The sequence below is a fragment of the Acipenser ruthenus genome, chromosome 2 (genome assembly GCF_902713425.1).
Source record: "Acipenser ruthenus chromosome 2, fAciRut3.2 maternal haplotype, whole genome shotgun sequence".
In the NCBI taxonomy this organism is placed as follows: domain Eukaryota; kingdom Metazoa; phylum Chordata; class Actinopteri; order Acipenseriformes; family Acipenseridae; genus Acipenser; species Acipenser ruthenus.
Window position 1 is genome coordinate 14,429,424 of NC_081190.1, and position 23,453 is coordinate 14,452,876.

At 37.1% G+C, this 23,453-nt stretch overlaps 1 protein-coding gene across 1 annotated transcript in view; it reads right to left on the reverse strand.

Moving 5' to 3' along the window:
- LOC117969169 (death-associated protein kinase 1-like) overlaps positions 1-10,919 on the reverse strand; it is a 60,553-nt gene extending 49,634 nt beyond the window's left edge. Inside the window, exons 1-2 of the mRNA XM_058989989.1 lie at positions 10,634-10,919; positions 9,794-9,968 (exon numbers count right to left, since the gene is read on the reverse strand). Of these exons, the coding sequence (XP_058845972.1) occupies positions 9,794-9,855 (62 nt within the window). The 5' untranslated portion in view covers positions 9,856-9,968; positions 10,634-10,919. The remainder of the gene's footprint in view (positions 1-9,793; positions 9,969-10,633) is intronic.
- Between the last annotated feature and the right edge of the window lie 12,534 nt (positions 10,920-23,453).

The following is a 23,453-nucleotide window of genomic DNA, read 5'->3' on the forward strand; positions in this document are numbered from 1 at the left end:
AATAATAAACCAATGCTGTCTGGTTGCATAAATATTGTAAATATATTCATAATTTAGTAACATTAATACAAGTTTACAATAACAATAAAAATGTCTGTCAAAAGCACAACAGTATTTAAATGGACTGTGCTGTACTTCCTACCAAGCGCATGGGTGTGGAGCTGCTGCTTCTGTTTGAAGGTGGGATCACCTCCTCTTTGCTCCTACAGTAAAGGCAACAACCTGGCCATTTAAATCAATGCAATGGTGGGGGGTTGCGTTTCAGAAAGGTTTTGCTTTCATATTGTTTTGCCTCTTTATTAACATTTCCTTACAGGGATACTTATAAATTCTGCAAGTATGTAAGTACATCCTTAACCATGACTGTATACCAAAGTAGGATAATATCATTTAACAGTAGATCGCCAAGACCAAGGAGTCTTTTCAGAAGCAGGCCCAGTGGTTGAAGCTGGGAGCCTTAGAAAGTACTGCAAATAATGATCTTAAGCAGAAACAATAATACAGAAATAAACTAGAGCACACATGGGACATTAAACAGGTAAGAAAGTACATATTTGAAGGTTGAGTATTTTTTTCTGTAATAATAGTTCTACTGGTTCTTGTCATACAGCCTTGCACCACAAGGCCCCTTACCCCCTATCTGCAAGGGGCTGTATGTTAAGAACAATTGGTAGCAGATGAAATATGGGATTTCTCTTTTTTATATATGGACACCAGCTAAATGATCTATGATGGTCGAGCCATAAAATGCACTTTGCATGACTGTACTGAATGTGCATAGACAGCAGTGCTATAAAGCACAGATACACAGGGTGAACAATTGTTTCCTGCATAACAGTCATACCACACTGCAAAGATAATTAATGCTTCTGCTCGCCACAGCTAATAATCCCAAAGCAATCAATAATGAAGCTGCTCTTTAACATTTAAACTGGGATCATAAACTAGTTTCAAAACAATAATCTAGGAGAGGATTATAGATGACTCAACCGAGTCTTTTTCCATATTTATATTTATGACTTTTGAGATGGAACAAATGCATGAAGGGAGATCATAGATAAGTATACAGTATATTTACATGACACATTTTACATAGAAACAAAACAACAAGAGCAGGTGCCAGCCAGTCACAAGAACAGCTTTGCTGTTCACCCATCCATACAGAAACAAACATTAAACAAGTACCGGTAGGCTCACCTAAAAAGCTCTCGGGCCAAGCCATGAAAATGCTATGTTTGTAACACTGATATTGTGATGTTTCTGTGAACAGACCAGTTCTGGCTAACTAGTAGTCTGAAAGAGGTCTTATTCATATAATATGAAGGGAGCGCAAATGTTAACATATACACTACATGTAGTATACTGTCAAGTTCATATTAACATTTCCATGGGATTTACAGACTTGTCACATGACCTGATATTACATGCTTGGGCCCCTTGGCATTCAACCACAAGATATTCAGTTTCATTATTTTCATTTTTGCCCAATAATTCATTTTTTGTTGTTGTTCTGGTAACATAAAACTGAGATAAAGGTTCCAGGTCCACCAAACCCCACAATTCTTAAACCAACAAGTAAAATGAAGTTTGTGCTGCCCTTTAAAGGTCTTTAAACTTCCAGGACGATTAAAAGCCTTACTATTGTACTGCGACACATTCATAGTGCTCCATCGGTCTCACTTTGTGTTTGTATAGCAGATGCAAACATTTTAGCACAAGCTTAATTACTTAACTGTAATGTTTGAATCATAAATCAATCACAAAGCTTACATTTAAAACCCATTTACAGAAAAATACACACCTCACACATAAATTTTAGGAAATGACTATGAAATCTACAGCTGAGACAGTATCGACACAAATGATTTGCAGCTAAAGGTGGTGATTTTATGTCCCATTTTTCTTCACTTTGACTCCTTACTTATATATTGGTATCCTTGAATAGATAATCCTTTCCAAATGCAAATCATTTAATGAGCAACACATCTCACAAGTAGAATGGTACCCAGAAATGTTCTCCTTCATCTAGAAAAGGGGATGGGGAGTTTGTTGCCGGATAACTTCAATGAGACTATTTGCTAACTAAATATCTTGGTATCAATGAATAGATAACGGTCTCCTCTTTAAAAATGTGATAAGGATTTTAATGATCAAGTCATCTCACAAGGTCAGTGGTACCCTAAATATGACACTGTAGCAGGGCAGAAGAGCCCTGCGGGTACACAGGGGGCAAGGCAAAGCCCTGATAGAAATGTATTATTTTGGGGTGTGTTTAAAATGATTTGTTGTATTGGATTATGTTATTAATGTATTGTATAGTTTAATTATGGTTTAGCAGTGGCAATGTTTGGCGCTCGTCTCTGCCAGACCTTATCGTGAGAATGCGTGGTCGACAGCTAATGTTATGGACAAATTGGCTGTCACCCACGCAGATTAAAAGACTCATGCAGAATGTGACCATCTCCAGACTGATTAATTTATTGCTAATCTGGAGATGGCCACGTGTATTAAAATCCGGCAGGTTTTGCTGGTCGTGTTGGGTGTTCAGTGTGGAGAACGCCGGGAGAACGAAACAGAAAGTAAAAAGAATACAATTGCTTGCTTTGTTTTGTGAACCCTTTTTATTCTTGCTCTGTGAGCAGTGGTTTCTGTATATCCCTTTTGTTTATTTTTTTAATTACTAAAAAATAACTACGAGCACCAGCGCTACAACCCCTGCTTCAACGGTGTGTCCGTGTCAACTTCCTGGTCTAGAGACATCACCATTCGGACTGTCCTGTCACAGATACATTTACTACCAATGCTGAATGACTGGTGGAGCATTTGTTCTCTATTTTACCCAAAAAAACCATTGGTGGTGACTGCCAAGAGTAATACAATAATAAATGTAGTGTTGTCCCTGGCAGTCGTTAGCCAGAAACCTATTTTTGAGGGTATAATGAAGAGAAAATGTCATTCTGCATTGGTAGTAGTTGGTGGTTTTGAAGTTTCCATTGTTGTATATCTGAGGTTTGGCATAATGGTAAACCCTTTTTTATTGTTTTATATATATATGTATATATCCATCCCTTTACACTTGTAGTTCCACATTTGCTACACCATTTCTACATGTATTTAGTACAAAATTTTATGACTCGGCTGTTAAACACTTAAGCATTATTGTCCTTCACAGTGGTCATTACCTGCTAGATAATTGACCGTGGTGACAGTTAGGTGTTCTGAGCTTGAAGAACAAAAGGTGAACCAGTGATAATCAATCAATCAATCAATATTTATTTTATATAGCGCCTTTCATGGTGGGCCACTATCACAAAGTGCTTTACAAGATAATGAGGAACAATGCATAATACATTAAATACAAGCAGTCACATTTTTTTTTTTTTTTTTTAAATGCATTAAATACAAGGCTAGGATGTGAATTCTAAGCATTGTGGATGTGTAAGTCATGTAGAATCATGGCTGTAACTAGCTATGAGGACACCGAGGTTGTGACCTCTGTTGCTTTTTTGCATCATCAATGCTGATGCTCATGTAAAAATTCTGGTAAAGTACAAAAGACTCCTTAATTTTCTCTGCTGGTTTGCCGTGTAACACAGATTTGGAGGTTGAATAGTAAATACCAAGCAGTGATATAAATTCTGCCAGCTATAGCTTGAAACCTAAGTTTGACCTCGGTAGAATGTCAGCTCTGGTTATGACGCTGTGCAGAATCATATGAATAAGATGGAGTGAAAGACCTGAAATAGCAATTTAGACAACAGCTAAAAACAGATATCAGGCTTGAAGAGCATTGAAAGCAAAAGAGTACAAGTGGGTCTTGAGAATTGATTTGAAGCGAGCGACTGTGGGAGCTACATGCACTAAAGCTGGGAGAGAGTTCTAGAGTCGGGGCCATGAAGCTAAAATAGCATGCTTAATAAAATGGATTTTAAAACCTTGGTTAGGGCAATTCTAAATTGGTAATCAACTTCTTCCATGACATCCTTGATCAATCATTTATAACATATTAATTACCAATGTTACTTATGATTAATACAGTATTGTGTTTTAAGACCTCTGGAAGTGCAGAGAGACAGTGTGAGCAGAGATACTGTTTATCTATGCTTCCAGAAACATGACCCTGGAAATGTCAGGAAATGGAAAAACTGCAATGTAAATTTCAGCAGCTATGCAAACAATGATGAAGGCACTAGCCAAAATATATAAACAGCTAAATGACTAAACACTTTAGAAACCTGAAGAAATAATAATAAAACAAAAACATTTTAAAATCATTCTAGATAAAATAGTCAGAAGGGTTAAGTGGTCATTACCAAAAGGAATGGAAAGTATTTTAATAATTGTTCTGCCGAATGAGTTGATCTGCTGTAAGAATCACACACAGCAAATAGCTGAATTCAAGAATGACATTCATTGCATTGCATGCATTTGATGGTACTGTCACCAAGCAACACTGTTAGCATTTGTTACCAAGATTTCAACTGCTCTATTTTACTTCTAAAATGCAGGTTTGTTTATTAAAATGTAGGTTACAATTCATTTAAAACAAAGTTACTTTGTGGAAAATTAAATCTGGAAACTTGTGGTACCAAACCAACATTATTCAATAACTGACCTTCAAACGCCTAAATGACACTGACCTTTGTGGTGTTGTATAATTCTAAATGATCAACACAAAGATTTTAAAACTAATGACGGTCAAATAAAAGTTGTCATACTTGGGATCTAACCCTGAAATATACATATATATGTACTATATATTTTCAATCAAATATTTTCATAATCTACTTATCAATTAAATTTTATTTGCCATGTTCTTGGTCAGGGCAATGGGAGAGAAAAAAAAAAAACCACAGTACTTACTGTTTGCACTATTTCATTGCTGTAAAAAAAACTACATTTTTATATATGCTTGTCCAAGCTCTTTAACATGCAAGCAGAGATGTAATAATGCATTCTAGTCAAATCCTGGTTGCCTTAGAAAACCTTTTTTGCAGCCTAGCATACAGATACATACTACAGAACAAATATGTATCCTTAGCTGAACTTAAAACCAGCATTGAGGGACAATACGACTAGTGTTTCCTCATTCTTTGCAGTGTAGTGAATGAGTTTGAGTTTTTTTCTTAACAACCTAGTAAAAGTGCTTTTATTTTGCATAGTAAAAAAGAAAAGAATGCTTCATACAGCAATTCTGCTTAAAAAATGGTCAAGATGTATCCTGTTTCCATATTCATAAAGTCAGTTTCCCTCACACTCCACCATGTTTTTGGAAACACAACTGATGTGAATAAGTGCACCTGATTTATTGTGCCACCCAGAAAATGATAATGAATTCTCATACATTACCCTGACAATCCAACCCTCAATGTATACAATGCTTTGTATCAATTTGGAAGAGCCTTAACCCTTTGAGTAGTACAAACTGCTCTCTGTGTCCCAGGGAGTACGAGCGTACTGGTACGTTCTGCAACTTTAAACTTGAATTGCTGAGCCTACAAAACCCTAATCCAATGTGAATCTGCCATTTCATATTATAAATAAATAGTCCCACTTCTCCCAGAGATATTTTGTATAATTGCTTTAATTGCGTATTTACATTTTTTAAAATTTATTCATTTATTTTTAAAGAACCGCCTACGGTTGGCTTTTTGTCACCTTTTGCTTATGCAACTATCAACAGATGCAGCAGAGACGGGCAAATGATCTGCCTAACGGTATAAAATAAATTACGTATATAATTTCAAAAGAACAAATTATGACCCTAAAAAGAACAACCCCTCTCCACGTATATTTCTATAAAAAGTATGATCTATTCAGACAGCCAATGGAGAGCCTTAACTACTTCTGGCAACAAATAATGTTGCCATAACACTGATGGAAGCATAAGACAAAACATTATTATTATTATTTTTTCTTATGTTTTTAGATCAACATTTATGATGTATGATTGTGTTGTTATGAATTTGAATAATAATGCTCCCCGGTCATGTTTAAGTTATATGTTTAGAGTTATCACGTTATACTGTATTTATTAGACAAATTACTTTTGCTCATCACAAGATGTGAAAGGTATAGTTCTACTACCACCTTGTTATATTTGTATCCAACAAATACAAAACTTAAAACAATGACTTTAATAAATGCATATTTACACTGCTATTCAGGCATTTGAGATACTTTTAACTGAAAACAGAACTTTACACAATTCTGTGAAAGCAAACACTGAGAGACGTATTCAAGAGACCTACTTCATTTAGACTATAGACAGCCTTGGCAAGAGGCTTTTCCAGTAATGAATAACAGTTATCAAGTATGCTTTTTCCAGAGGCTGTGAGCATAGCAGTGTGATTGAAAAGGTCTAGGAGTTTAACGCTGGGCTGCAGTGCGATAGACAGTGGCTGAGATTTTTACAGAATTGATTCAAAATGAATGTAAAAAAGCATGCTTTGCGTACATAAGCAATGGAATTCCAAGGGATGTGGATTAAACCTCCTATTTAAAGCACAAGAGCCAGGGTACCAAGGTTCACGCTAAAAAATACACTGGTTTATCTTGGTTATCTTAAACCAAGATTTTATGATTTTGAGCCACATTTTGAAAGCCAATTATCTGAGAGGAATTATACAATAGTAACGGTACAGTGTAAATCCAACAAGAAACAAAATAACAGGATTAGTGATTAAACTATTGTAGCCAACTGTAACCAGGCAATATTAATTAAAACTGGATGTGCAATAAGAAACTTCACTAGATCTGCTTCACTAGATCTGTGATTAATATAAAACAAATGAACAATCTTCTGTAGAGAATGGAAGATGGGATTTGTCTTGCATGCCTACATTCCCATTAGACTTGGGTAAGTATAATTAATTGTACTAAAAAGATTGCTTAATGATTGACAGTGTAAAGAGAGGGATAATATGAACTTGGTACAAATTACAGCTTTCATCCTACGTGATGTATAAAAAGTACTTCAACAAGCACTACAATATAGCTGTTTGTGAATCTGAAAGCAACCTACACACAGATTTCAGATGGAGGCCTGGGAGATTTAGAGATTCTTTCAGTGTCAAATCACTAATTGTAATAATGTCATAAAACAAAAAAAAAAAAAAAAAAAAGGCATGCCTTCTAAATATGGTTATTTGAGAGTATGTAAACCAAAACCAAAAAAAAGCAATCATTGTTAGTTAAAAGCGACTATATATAAAACTGACCAATATCTCTGTGAAATCGGCAGCAGCAGGCCTAAATGTTCTGGTAAAGCGGAAGCACAGTGCCTTCAGGTTATAAAAGCACAAAACTTTACTGTAAATATATAAATCACCGCTATTTATAACATCTGTCTATATACCATCATATTAAATCTACACATCTGAAAGATTAATACCAGCTCATACTTTCCCAACCTGGTCCTTCCAGAATGCCATGTCCTTATTGGTCAGAACTGTTTTGACAGGGCCTAATGTCTCTGAATAAGTGCATGTGGTGTGCTAAGAATGATTATTGAGTATAGTAAAATCAGTACCATTCTCATTGCTGTCTCAACCCTTATACCATTGGACTGTCGACACTATGTCCTACAAATAAGGCATTCAGATGGGCAACCAAAATATATGCAGGCCAACATGGAAGTGTTGGTTCACAGATGTTCCAAAGTTAACAGTAATGGAAAAATAATAAGGAAGGCTGTGTAAAAGGTAAACGTATAAGGGGATTGTTACCATTTACTACATCAGAAAGCTTGATTCATGAGGAACTATCAGTATCAATAATGGGAAATTTTGCTTCAAAGCACCTACTGAAGTCATGTAAACAAACTATCTTTTAAAAGGTCATACCTTGTTCATTATTAAATCATGAGAACAAAATTGTGAAAGACCTATTGTAGTGTGATACCATTACTCAAACAAGTCATAAAAATCATTCTGCATAGATAAGTAAAAAAAGAGTAAAAAAAGAAAAAAGCCAAAGTCACATTAAAATAACTTCATTTCATTTGTCATGGTAAATATACCTCTGAAAGTATTAGGAGAAACTAGACCAGAATCTGTTTACAGGCATTTAGGTAACAACTGTAATTGTCTGATTCTAGACTTTACAGTAGGGCTGCAACGAAGGGTTCATTTTGACCTTCATTACCGACGAAAGGTTCGAACCTTCAATGGTACTAATTTGCATAATTTCCTGGCGACGTCACCTTAGCTACTTGTTTATATTTGATTAAAAATCCTATTTCACAGGTAATCCACATACATGGAATAAAACATTCACATGTAGTTTAAAAATACATTACACATAAAAATGTATCAATGTAGTATTGGTGGAAATCACAGCTGACAAATCACAGCTGACAGATTGTCTACCTTGAGGTGGGACGCAGAGCGGGCAGTGCTAATGTGATTGCTCCATTGGGAGATGCGATACTAAAGGCGTAATTTCGAGAACCCAAACAGAACTGGACAATCTGATTTGGCAAAAATAATAATAATAATAATGGGGGGGGGGCTCTACTTCACAGTCTTGCATCAGGACCCAGTAAACTCTAGCACCAGCACTGTGGCTGGGTGCCTAAAACACCTGTTAAAAGTGGCCACACTGAATAATCTGTTTTTATGTTAAGTAACTTGGAGAGAAAAGTGCAGTCCAACAATAAACTATATGAGTTAAGGAGAAAAGCTCCAATATACTGATAGTCATTTGAAATGATGGGCAAGTCTGTGCACACAACAACTTACTCATACAGAGCTTACGCCATCATTGTCACTCAATAAGAAACCATCCCCCATTTGACATTTTGGCACTTGTCTTGCTCCCATGCTTCGAATATGTGACTGGCCCACAAATCGTCTGTCCTCTGACTGTGGAAATGCAGGGAGAGACACCACCTACATCGCTAGATGATAATGAGAACTCCACGGCTATCAGTGAAGACAGAATACTTAAGAGCGATCACCCAGACTGGTGGGTGTCCTCAGAACTCTGACTGTGGAACTGCAGGGAGAGACACCACCTACATCGCTAGATAACAAGAACTCCACAGCTATCAGTGAAACACGAAAGCAGAATACCTTGTTCGTTATTAAGAGCAATCACCCAGGATATCATAAAAAAGGCATGCAAACAGCATCAAGATGTTTATAACACATTGTTACAGTACCTCCCATTGAGACATCGGACATGCAGGACCCACTCTAGCGGTGCTGCTTTAGAACAGGTTACACTGCTGTACATTCATACATTCACTGTATTCATGTACTGTATAATGCTTGGGTACTGTGATTTCAGAGAAACAGTGACTATTTCAAAGTTTCTTTTTTTTATCTAACTGAACGGGTCACACACCTAGATTATAATGTAATGCACTACCTTGTTCCCTTTTTCACCTATGAATACACTGCACTTTTTTTAACTATTGACAAATACTTTTATTTTCTTGTCACACCAATTACCTTAATGGGACATCATTTCTATTTTCACTGTTGTCAACTATATGTGACACATGAGGTAAGTTATCCAAAGGCAGTGCATTTCATGAAATTGTGGCAATCTAAGTTTGTCATCAGTATAATGTCCCTTCTTATGTTCAGCTCGCTCTATCAGTCACTTTCAGTTTGAGGGACCAGCTTTCTATTAAGCCTGAAGAAAATCCACTTTACTCTGTACCTTCACAGTGAATATACCACAGTATTCATTCTTCTTATAATCGTATTCAAAGCACACACGTCCTGACAACTTGTTATTAACATAAACCCTGCATACAAATTAATAAACTCCCCAAACCACGTACCTGCCGAGCTCCTCGCCAATTTCATAATAGTCTTCAACATTCTCTTGATTAAATACAGTCATGTTGGGAGCCGCTTTGCCAGTTCTTGGTTTCCCAGATCAACAGCTCCCAGTTTCAACAGCCCACCTCTACCTCCCTCTCGATGTGTTTTAACTGAATCCCACGCATATTTAATCTGTGAAGGGAAGAGGTGTGCACAGTGTGTTTAATACAAACACATTATGCAGGTGCTTTACAGAATAAATAAAAAAAAAACATTTAATGAAGGTCATTTGAAACGATTTACTATGGATTTGTCAGAAGACACACCGCTACGCCTAAAAATAAGATAATCGTGCTTTCTCAGTCTCTAACACAACTGGGCAGCACCCAGCCCCCATCTATCTCTCCTCCAGTGTAAACCAATACTAGGCGGTTCGGTCTATAACAAAGCTCACTTCTTGTAATATTTTCAATCATGTCGCTCGCTATCCGGTACAGAATGTCTGTTTGCCATCTATTTGTAAACATCATTAACCCAGACCAGGAAGCAAGCATTCCACAATAAAGCTTGCAGTTGCCTGGAGAGCAAAGACGTGAGAGAAAGAGTATTCTCTATAGCTCTAATAAAAAAAAAAGACTGAGCTGAATATTCACCCCTTTCGAAATAAATTCAAAAAGCATCAACTGAAATTCCTCCGAGTCGGCAGACTGATACCAGCAAAATTAATATTTGCAAAAGCAACATGACAAATAAACAGCATACAGATATTACAATAACTCTGCGCCGGCATTATCACTACCTTTTATTTTATGTTCAGAACAACCGAACATCGGTAGATCAGACCAAAAAAAGAGTACCTTTGTTTGTTCCCAAACGCGGTGATTTTCCAGGTAAGGCGGAGTTGCCTAGAAGCCAGGGTTTCAATGTGTATTATTTTAAGAAGACATTTTAAAAAAAATTAAAAAAAAAAAAAACCCAATATTGCAGGAAATGGGAGGGTTGTAACAATGTCTGTGTAAGTGTTGTGGCGTTCTAACTGCTTGTGTTCAATGTAATCTTACACACAGTCCTGCTGGATAGTGTGTTTTGGGCACAAGGCGGCAGCACAGTGCGGTTACCCAGGAGAAATGCACAGTCAGCCAGCCAATAAGAGAGCTCTCGCTTAAACGTCAGGAGAGGCAAGCCAGAGCGAGTTCTCTGGAAACCTCCCACTCTGGGATTTCAGGTGAGTTAGCGATACAATGTCCAGTGTGGCACGGGGGTTCACTGAGGAAATGGGAAGTTAGGTTGGCAGCGGTTTTAATAATGGAGAATTGTTTCCGTATTTCCCTTTGCTACTTGTTTTTACATAAACATGTATATTTGCACAAAACTCTAAATGCATTTTCACATTCACAGGAAACCAGACTCCCTTGCCAATAATATTTTGGTCCATCCCAACTACCAAACAGAAAAAGTAAATTATTCTGGGTTTAAATACAAAAATAGATGAACATCTCAAGGGTGTCTAATTAAATTCATAATAAAACCTGACAAGTATAAGATTTCCTATATGCAGCAATGTGAGCCTCATTTCCATCCCTGCACAGGGGTCTGTTTACCCTTTCCTCCAGCATGAAAAATTCCATCCACACAAATCCTGTTTGCCATCCCTGAAGAAGGACAAACTTGGACGCATATTGAGGTAGTTAGCACTTGTTTTTAAATTGTGATGCAAATCCAAAGAGGGGAGATGTTGCTAGACTGGTGTAAAAGCCACACAAGCACAGTATTTCGTGTCTGAATGTCTGAACTCACAATTGTTGCCATGTGTTGGTGGCTTTAGGTTAGACTGTTTATGTCAGTCCCTTCTACTTTAACACAGAGTGGAAAATATTACAAACCTGCAAGTATCTGCCTTAGAGACAAAGTTGTTTGGATTACAAGAAATAGTTTCTGCCAATAATAATGATGTTATGCATACATGATTTAATGCATCCCCCCCCCCCCCCCCTCTAAAGTTAGAGTGTCCCAAAACAATGTTAATTTGTTTTAACAAAAAAAAAATCTTATAGTTTAACCTAATGTGAACTCTGCTTGATTAGAAATCTAATTGCCATAGGGACAGACGTTCCCTCTCCCTTGAAACATGCTATACCATTACATTTTCAAGCTGTGTTATATTATTATAACCTATTTAAACGTTTTTAATCACAGTTAAAAAAATAAGTTTGGCCATCTGAACAGGTGGGCTTCGCCTTTACATGGCCTTGTGAGCTATATATGGTCTTGTGAGACTTGTTTATGTCCTTGTTGTACGTAGCAATCATACAAATCTGTCTACGTCCCTCCTTTAACCTTTATTTAACACTTTTTTGCCCCGGTTTCCTCCCCAGTTTAGAATGCCCAATTAATATTTGTCTCCCAGTTCACCACTGCAACCCCCTGGCAATCGGGAAACGGAGGCTGGAACACAAGGGTCCTTTTGTAAAGGATGTCTGTCTTTTCAGAACAACAGCTCTGTGACTAGTGGAGAGCAGAGTGGTTACAGCCGTAACACACCATTCTAATGAAGCACAATTCAGGGAGACTACAGTTCTGCTGCACAATTTACCTGACAGTGATCTAACTTGCTGACACTGTGTTTAAAATTACTGAAATCTTCTGAAAAAGTAGCTTGAAAGAAGTCTCATTGACAGGCATTGTTTATGCCGGTATAGTAATTCATTTTAGAAACAGAAGCAGGCCATTGCTATCAGCCCAACAAGCCAGCACATTTTTGCTTTGTCTTCATATCCTTTCACACCATGTATACTTGACTGTTGCTTCAGTGGCTTATTCTGTTTGTATACAGCGTTCACTATTTTTGTCAAATAGTTCTGCCTGAAATACCTGTTCCTAATTTAAATTATTTTTAGAATAATGTCTGGGTTACATCAGAGTTTTGCTCCATAATAATAATAATAATAATAATAATAATAATAATAATAATGAAAACACCAAATAGGTTACCTCCCGTGTTGTTTTTTTTAAGCAAGAGTAAACCACACTCCCTTAACATTTCCTCATAACCATGTTACGTAATCCCCTGTAACATCTTGCTTTCCTTACGCAACATTCTATTAGTGGAATTAATATATTTTAATGTCTGCAGTATATGGTGACGCTTGTACTATATGTGCTTCACACAGTATTCTGGGTAAAGTCTAGTCCATTGCCTTATAAAACCATCTCTTGATTTGTTTTCTGTCCTTCTGCTACCACAGAACTTTGTTTTGCCCTTTTCATTTCAGCCATGCACTAGACAGATGTTTTCAACATTTTTTTCACAATAACCCTCTAATCCTTTGCAGATCAGTAGGATGAACTGACACGTATACTCCCTGTTTTGTTTTCTTGTTCCTAAACTAACTATTGTACATGACTTTGAACTGCATTTCACACCTACAGGCAACAGGTTAAACCTAAAAGATCCAAATACTCATTGGTCTAACTGACTGTTATATGTAACCTCTTCCTCCAGCAGCACATGATTTACCAACTTCAGTCTGCTTATAAAGGGTTTATTTTTTATATATGTAAGCAATAAGACACTCCAGGGTGTTTGGTTGCACTTCCTACAATCTCGTGCCTTACTACACCCCTTGGCGTGCGGTTATTCCAGCACAACCAACACCCTGGAGTGTCTTATTCCGCTTATAAAATGGGTTACTAGTTTTTAGAAATAAAAATATAGACACATTTATATTTAAAAATGAATATAGGTTTATTTTTTTTCCTAAATATATTACTATGCTAGGAAAAATAGGTGCCTATCACCCAATCCGGACGCAGATATCTCTTCGGTGTTACAATTGACAGGGAATTGACCGTTAGAAAATAAAGTAGGCATATAGGCAATTTTATAGGTGTCATGTTATTGACTGTGTAGTGTATGCCTAGAACAATATAGTAGACGATTGGTGGAGAATTGAATAGAATCAGAGATTTATAAGAGATTAAAATGGGCATGATAGTGGACCCCTGACCAACTGGACCATCTGTATCCTAGACTGCAACTGCAACCAGAAAACCAACAACTGCTGTGTCACACATCTTTAAGGAAAATGGCAAACAGCCTAAAAGATAAATACAGATCAATCTCATCTGGTGACTGATAGGGGAGGACAACGGCACCAGGAAATGTTCATTTAGTGCTAAATGATTTTGTCGTTAATCATGTTCTCATCATGTGTATACTTGTGACAGAGAGAGAAAGAATCCAAGCTGCAAATCTCTCTCCCAACCAGAAAAGGCGCTGTGTAAGGTTGGCGATATGCTTTCCCATAGATGAGATGACTCGATGGTAGGCAGAAACCGGAAGTCGGCCATCTTGAAGAAAGCACGTAGCTACACGTCCGCGAAACGAATCCCTTGCGATCAAATATGGGGCAGGCAGCGATTGGAGAAATCATGGCGCCGAGTTGATTGCAGGGAGGAGTTGGGTAGTACAAAGAGGGCCGGCCTTAGTCTGTGTGGGGCCCAAGGCGGTGGCCCTAGACTGGGGCCCTAGGCGGTGCCCCCCCACCCTCCAAAAAAAATCCCAATTAAAAAAAACCAAAAAAAAACCCACATTATATCAATAAAACGGCAGGCTAGTGCTCACCTTCAGTAATCAAGTAGGCAAGCCATACTGCATGTGTGCTGTCATTTAAAAACTGTTTGCAAACGTTCTTTTATGTAAATCTAAAATTATCTTTGACCGATCTATTTATCAAATCCATGTGTAACATTTCACATTTGGATACTGTCTGCACATTCAGCTGCAGTTTTGAGTGCTCTTTAATTTTTACCGTTCAAATTACACTGAAGCAACATGCCCAACAAAACATCATGACGTTTTTATCTGAATATTCTGGTCAAGAAGCAGCTTTATTTTAATACCACACTGCATTAACGAGTGTACTACCAAACATTGAATTTATCGCAGATACCTATTTAGACCGTTGGTGTGGTGGTCCGTCTTACTTTAAAACACAATCTCGATTTCATTATCGATTAATAGTAGCCTACTCACCTAAGAAAAGACTCCAGTAAAATTTTAAAAGACGATGCTGCACTGTCCTGCGCCGTGTCTTAGTTTTCTTCGGTGGAATGTAAAGAGGGGCAGGCTATTAATTAGCCTATCAGACACTAACCCTTAGATGTTGCATTTTTAAAATTAAATTACTTATGATCGCGTCCACTTTGTCAGTCAGAAAGTGCAGATGTGGTAACGTTACATTGGTAAGCAGAAATCAATATTTTGGAGATGATTGTTGAATAGTCTGAATCAGATTAATGTACTTCCAGCAGATTTTTATTTGGTGGTTTGTCTAGATACGACAGCAGCGCTCCTTGTTGACGCTTTAAGTGAATTTCTTTATATTTTGTATTTTCCTTTTACAATGGACCGACTCTTACTTGCGAGGAGCCGACATTATAATCGCGAGACTGTTTCGACTCTGAAGACGTCATAGCCAATTTGTGACGCGCGCGGGGCCCCTCAGGTGTGGGGCCCTAGGCAGCCGCCTTGCTCGCCATGCACTAAGGCTGGCCCAGACTGTAACATTGTTTGGACATTGGAATCGCTACACCACTTCACGTCCTGTTCACAATACTGTATGCTGATTTATATGACGGGACACGTCATTATATTCCTCATTCCTTCTGTACAGCTCACCAAACAATAAAAATAATGACAAATCATAAAGTGGGATACACACAGCTGTGTAACTGCCTGTACTTGGCTGAGAGCCCACCATCTCAAACACTTTATTTTCTTTCATGAATGAATGATGAGTCTGTTAGACCTGTGGGACCCTCAGCTTGTGTGCTTTATATATCTGTTCATAAAGCAAAAGGATAACATTTTTTTTTTTTTGGTCAAATATGGTTTTCCCTGGGTCAGTGAATCTTGTATAGCAAACCCATAGGATTCAGTGACACTCCCTGCACACTGTGTTTTAATCTACAGCTCGCTTACTACCTGCATTCTGTGTTTGTGATATTGTGCTTCTTGCCTGACCTTATACATTATTCCACATCAGGGGTGTGCAACCAATGGTCAACCTATGGACCCTAAATACCGTATGAGCCCGTCCTGCAGGGATGCTCAAGTAGGTAATGCAAGGAAGCGCAGGTTGTTCATTTCTTCAAAATCACACTTTTTGTGGGTGAATCAAGTCGGATCAACTGCTAAAAAACACATATTACTACTACACACTGGATCCCATAGATATCACAGCTTTATTCGCTTTTCAACATTAACACGATTGAAAAGATGAACCAAATTTCAATGACAAACAGCTATCACACTCATAATTCAATCAGTTAAAATGTATTTAAAATATATGCTTATTCGTAATTGAATTGCATTGAATCAATATGCAAAAAAAAAAAGTTTAGTAAATCAAAATGTGTTACATGGCAATGTGTTTTTGTGAGCTATTCAATGCACTTAATTAATGATCACTATTATGGTAAAATGCAATAGACGCAACAGTGCCATCTTTAGTATAACAGTAAGCATTACAACATATTTGATCAGCTGACATTTAAAGATATTTTGTTTGTCTTATTGTAAGAAAATAAATGATTACTTTCACTGAAACTGATGCAAATCGCATTTTGGCATAAAGACCCTGATAAATCTGGCCCATTATACTAAACCTTACATGCAAACAAAAATAATATTTGATATTATATTTTCATTCTGCAACTTTTTGATAATGGGATTGCCATTGCAGACCCTGGTGTCTGATTACATTGTAAGCTACTAGCAGCTGGGTTTTTTTTTTTATGTTTATATATACAAATAGAGAACCAGGTTTGATTGAAACCTGCTTAAAAAACGACAGCAATCAATTTCTTTAGAACAGTGCTATATACAGTACTGCAAACACCATATCATGCAATATTTGCTGCCCAGGGTTAACCTCTTCATATCTGCTGGAACAACAATGTGGTGTGAAACTATCTGGCAAGACTACTAGAGACAACATCTTATTTAGCAAGCAGTGTAGGTGTTGTTCACACCATATGGTCTGCATAATCTAATACATGCATAGCATCTTGCATGAGTAGTTTTGGTTTCCCGGTTGAAACATACTTGGTTAGTATTAATAAAACTGAAATTGATTCACATGTACTGTGCACATGCATTTCTAATGTTCTTTCTTCCTGCTGTCAAGCTGTTTGAAATGGCGTGGAACTGCCTTCAAAACATCCTCTGTATAATTTTGGAAAAGATTCAACAGTTTCCAGATGTTTTGACTGTTCTAAAATGAAAAGAGTAGCGGGTGTCTGTGACTGTCTATTAGATCTATATCTGTGTACGATTACGAATACTAAAAAAAGAGTCAAAGCAATGTCCCTAGCTCAGCTTCAGTTAAATGACTGGAGATGATTTGGACTTTGCTGTGGAAGGCAATGAAACAGATTTTTAGCAGTGAGTGTTCACCAGATGCTTCATGCTTGGATCAAAATCAAAGAAACTGAGCATGCTTACTAAAAGGTATAGAACGTGTTTGACATGTATTCCCTTCCTATTATCTTCATATTCTCTGTTTACACCATCAATTTCTAAACTTTTGCATCGCTTAATTATAATTTGCACGACCATGGACCGTCATGTTTACTTGATACTGCTTGATGTTCAATTACAATTGTTTCACTATTTAGATGTTTTTCAGACACAAATTATTGAGAACAATTAAGCGCCTCCTAAAGACATTAATAATAATAATAATAATAATAATAATAATAATAATAATACATTAAACCGGGGGTACGTGTACCTCTGTGGGTACTTCTAAGGGTCACAGAGGGTATGTAGGACGACTCACACAAATAAAATGAAATGCACAAATAAAATGAAAGTAAAAGAAAATAATGATCTTGGATTGATTTTTAACGATATATAAGAACATAAGAACATTTACAAACGAGAGGGGGTCATTCGGCCCATCTTGCTCGTTTGGTTGTTAGTAGCTTATTGATCCCAGAATCTGATCAAGCAGCTTCAAGGATCCCAGGGTGTCAGCTTCAACAACATTACTGGGGAGTTGGTTCCAGACCCTCACAATTCTCTGTGTAAAAAAGTGCCTCCTATTTTCCGTTTTGAATGCCCCTTTATCTAATCTCAATTTGTGACCCCTGGTCCTTGTTTCTTTTTTCAGGTCGATTATTTAATCTTTGTTTAGCAGCTCAAAGTGAACCGCAGAGAAAAAACAAACTCTGAATCTATCACGCCCACATTTTCCACCACCACATTTTCCACCAACGCACGCGTGATTTTGAATGAGCGGATTTCCACTCTGATATGGTGAGCAGACGTCTAGTGAGTTTGCCCATAGAGAGCGCTCTGTGCTGGTCATGGTCTTTGCTGTTTTCAACGTGTTGAATCAGTGAAGCACAACGTTTCTGCATTTTCTAGAAGTAAAAATGCTCAGGTAAACATAAATAGTAATCACACACTCATACGTTGACCGGTTTTTATTTATTACTGCGGCTACATTTTAGTAACCGCAATAGCGAGCGGCTGGTTGAATCTTCGGTCTTTGAAACTGATACATTTCTTACTTGCAAAAGAAAAACAAAAACGAAAATATTAATAACAAATCTGTATCAGCAGCATAGCGGTACCCTATATTACCCGCTTGTTTCGCCCAATTTAACACCTTAGACGCCGTGCTCACTAAATATCGAAGTATCCCTAGATAGGTTATCATCCACTCTTTGCAAAAACACTAAAGATTTTAGTGAGCAAGCCGTACCCCACGAACAGCAGCACCCCAAAATGTAGCCCATTATAACCAACAGAGAACGCATGGGTGCACGTCTTTGGATGCCCCGTGTAGCCCCTTAGACGCCTTGCTCACTAAATATCGAGGTAGCCCTAGATAGGGTATAACCCCCTCTTAGTAAAACACTAAATATTTTAGTGAGCAAGGCGTCTAAGGGGGGCAGATGGGGCATCAAATGACGAGCCCGCATGCGTTCTGTATTGGTTATAATGGGCTACACTTTGGGGTGCTGCTGATCGTGGGGTACGGTAACAGTATACTTCATTTATACGCAACACAAACAACCAATAAGAAGCGACTGACATTTTTACATCACCTCATAAAGAAGCTGTTTCAAGTTGTAGATGCAAATAGCTAGTAGATAACTGAAACACAACATTTCCACCGGATTATTACTGAAATACAATATCTAAAGTATGATTATTATTATTATTATTATTATTATTATTATTATTATTATTATTATTATTATTATGTTCTGCATTCGCACTATCCTTCTGTTCACTCTGGGGTCGATTTTCCTCTTGCGGCCGCGCCCAGGGAGGTTGGCTACAGTTCCATGGACCTTAAACTTCTTAATAATATTTGCAACTGTTGTCACAGGAACATCAAGCTGCTTGGAGATGGTCTTGTAGCCTTTACCTTTACCATGCTTGTCTATTATTTTCTTTCTGATCTCCTCAGACAACTCTCTCCTTTGCTTTCTCTGGTCCATGTTCAGTGTGGTGCACACAATGATACCAAACAGCACAGTGACTACTTTTCTCCATTTAAATAGGCTGAATGACTGATTACAAGATTGGAGACATGTGTGATACTAATTAAAGAAACTAATTAGTTTGAAATATCACTATAATCCAATTATTTATTCTCTTTTCTAAGGGGTACCAACAAATGTGTCCAGGCCATTTTAGAATATCTTTGTAGAATAAGCAATAATTCATCTCTTTTCACAGCTTCTTTGCTTTATTCTATGACATACCAAAGGCATGCAAGTATACATGATAAAATAGCTTTTAATTTCATCACTTTTCCGGAGGAATGAAGCATTATTTCAATGAGCTGTAAGGGTACCAACAAATTTGAGCACGTCTGTATAAGTGAACATCTCAGCACTGGGTTACACTGCCTTTTTGAATGTGAGTATTTCAAGTCTTTAGTTGGTTGATTTAAACACGAAGGCACTCATTTCTTGGTATGTGTTTGGTTTCATATGGATACCCACTTTAGAAAATACTTAGAGAATGTAAAGGTACAGCCATTCAATCTAAATGTTCTTATTCACAATCAATACCTCTGTGTCTTTTTAACATAAATAGCAGCATATTTAAATACTGTAACCCTTTACTCTGTATTAAATAATACATAGCTTACATGTTTGTCCTATCACCTTGATGTTTGCAATGCCTTTGAGTATTTCTTATTGCAATTACTCAAATACTGTTTGATTTGATTAGATGGCGTTGGGTTTTACTTCTCTAAAGACATTATGCTCCTTGTATTCATGGCAGCAACTAGAACTGAAGAGCAGCTCCTAAACTCAGGTAAAAGTACTTCTAACACAGCCATATTTACACACAAAAAACCTGTATTTGAGTACAGCTAAACACAATAGAAACTCACAATGATTTACTGTAATTGGAACGTAAACAAGAAAAAGGAAATTACTTTTGGAATTACTTACTCTAACTAGACATTCAGTCCACCCCCAGAGGAACAATTGCCATAGTATTACTCTGTATAATAAATACTCTTCAAAGTGTGGGTGATCTCAGAGCACTTGACACCAGATGAATCGATATCCTACATGGATGCATGCTGGTTTGGCTGTTTGTCTCTATAGACGCTTGTGTCATGTAACTTATGAATGTCATTGGGTTGATTGGTGGAATGAAACAAGAGCAATTGCATATTGGGTTATAAATGAGCTCCCCCCCCAAAACACCCCAAACTGTCCCCCGCTATTAACACATCTATTTGCCTTGTACTAGACTAACATCTCTAAATGCAATAAGAAATACAGTGCACATCTGGAGCTGGTTTACAATGTTAAGGATAGTATTTAGATCAGCTTCTATTCATTTGTAACAATCAAGGATATGCCTGTGTGGGGAATAGGGTATTAATAAAATAAATAAATAATAATAATTGATGCATTCCTGAATACAACAATTTGAAATGGCCAATGACCAAACTTACGTCAGTGTATATTTTATATTTTATAAACACATGGTTCAAAACTGCCGCTGTGCTGTGCACTGCTTATTAGGGCTAATCAGGATTATGACGGTCTGGCCTGCAACTTTCCCAGTCTTGGCTGAATTCTCTACAGTTCATATTTTCATGGTTATGCATTATATGCATTATCTAGTAGCGAAGGCCACATTTGTCAAGATTGTTTTTCCAAAGAGCATTTTTGCGTATTTTTTTTAAAGAAAGGAAAATACTGGTAAATGTTATACAACTATAAACATACCATTCAAATTGTTAATTAAATAAATCAAATCTGTCTGTTTTTCTATTAATCATATGTGTCTTTAGTTATTTGTTACAAGTTTGTCACATTGAGGGACCCTCTATCTTGATAAATCTGCTGTTCATCAACTTGAAGGGTTAAATGTTACTGTTGAACTTCTACCTAAAGTTGTTCATTTGTATCGGTGTGCTTTGCTTTGTAATAGAACCTATGAAGACGCTCATGTTATTCATTTAACTAATAAAATGTGGATAAAGTGTATCATTTGCAGATGCAGTAGACTTTTGCTCCAGTGTGAACGGCCTCATTTTGAAAAAAAGAAGCAGTAAAAGTAGATTATAGGTTAGTTACTTTTACAATTAGTACAGCATGAAAAAACATAATCACAGTTTAGTCTTAACTACAGTAAACTTTAATAAGGGCTGTTAGTATGGACAAAATTCACAAACTCCTACTGTACTGATGGTGACCTCTACAGGATGTTTCTTGTATCTCAGAGCAAGTTACATTTCTTTCTTACTCAGGACAGTGTAACATATAAACTGCACACCGGTAAAAAAAAAGTCCTGCTTTTTAACAGATCTTGAATATTGATGATTGAAATACCAATACCCTGAACAGGCTTACAGTATGTTTCACCATAAATTGTTTTTCTAACACAGCAAACCCAGAAAGATTTCAAATGTGTCTCTAAGGAATTCCAAAGTGCCCTGATGTGATCCAAGTCCAGGGAATGCAGGCCCATGAGAAACGAAGGGTGCTCATTCACTGTCCAGTCTGGCACTGATTCGACTGAGTGCTGGGGTTGGCATTATGGAAGTGTGACAAAGCAGCATGTCATTCTATTACATGTCAAATTGTGCATGGATGTTTTCCAGTCCCTTAGTTGATCTGAGGTCCCATGCCATGATTTATTAATTTTTTAAAAATCTCATTCACTATGCTTAAAAAAACAGAAACAGCCAGTACTGAAAACTGTGAAAGAAAACTTTATTACACCTTGAAAACCATGATAGCCAGTGTCTGATGAGTCGGATCATCAGTGGGAAATCAAGGACCATTGTGAAATGGCAAACATCTTAGAAGTCAACAGCTGGTGACTGCTATGATCAATAATATCAGCCTTAAACCAAAATGAACTCATGCAGCAGGTTACTGGTCATAATAATGGATTCATAACTGGTTAAAACACAAGAAACAATGAGGCCATGTAATGAGTGGGGTGTCACAGAGGTTGGTACTGGTACCTCCACTCTTTCTTATCTATATAAGTGACCTACACAGGGATAATAAGCAAGCTTGTAAAATATGCAGACAACACAAAGCTTGGTGAGTGTCTGGCACATGTGATGTGGCCCAGGGAATCTAGAACGGGGAAGAAACAAGGCAAATTCAATTTAATTTTAATTTCATGTAAAGTGTAGAACGCCGCTCACAAAATTATACAGTTCAAATACCAAATGGGTACCAAACTTGAACAAGCCTTCTATGAGAAACATCTTGCCGTTGTAGGAGAATCATCGTTGACACCCAGCAGGCACATGAGGACACTAGAAAAGTCAGCAGAATCATTGGCTGTATAATCAGAGGTGTAGAACACCAACCATGGGAGGTTAGGAGGAATTTGTAAAAAGCGCTGAGCTTACAGAAGTGTTATACAGAAGTCCAAGTTATGATCTAAAAATAATAATTTACTAGAAATCCAATGGGAGTGAAGATAATAGGTGGTGTTAGTCTGGGGTCGTGCTATGCAAGAGGGATATATTTTCATTCCAATGGCACTTTTCAAATTGTGAATGTCAGTGGTGCTTACAGTGGTATACTGACACTATTGGATTTCATTAGATCAAGTAGTAAAATTGATCTAATCGTTTCACAGAAATTGAAGTTTATAGGCACTGTTCCACGAGTATCCCCAGCTAAACCCTATAGGTCCCATAGTAACTATAATCTTAAAAATAATCTTGTGTTGTGCCCCATATGGTTTTAAAAAATATGACGTTTAAATGTAAAATAACATGTTATTATCATATCAAATGCATAGCCATTTGAAAAAAAGGAAAACCCAACATAGTTATGATTTTGTAATGTTTGTTTGGCTTCCTGAACTATCGCTGAACTGTGATATGTAAACTGTGGTAGAGGCAGGAGTTAAACTGTTTGGCTTCTAGTTTTCAACGAGCAAGGATTGTGTAATTCCAGCTTCCTTTGGGTAATAGTGTGTACTCAGGTATTACATATTATAATACCATTACTATATTATAATACCTGACTACAACAAGTGCACGCAGCCTTCCAATCTGGTTTAGGTCAGAAGTGAAATCTCAAAACCTTATAATGTTACATTTAGAGTTTGACAAATACTTAACTTTTGTATTTTTATTTTTTAATGTTCTT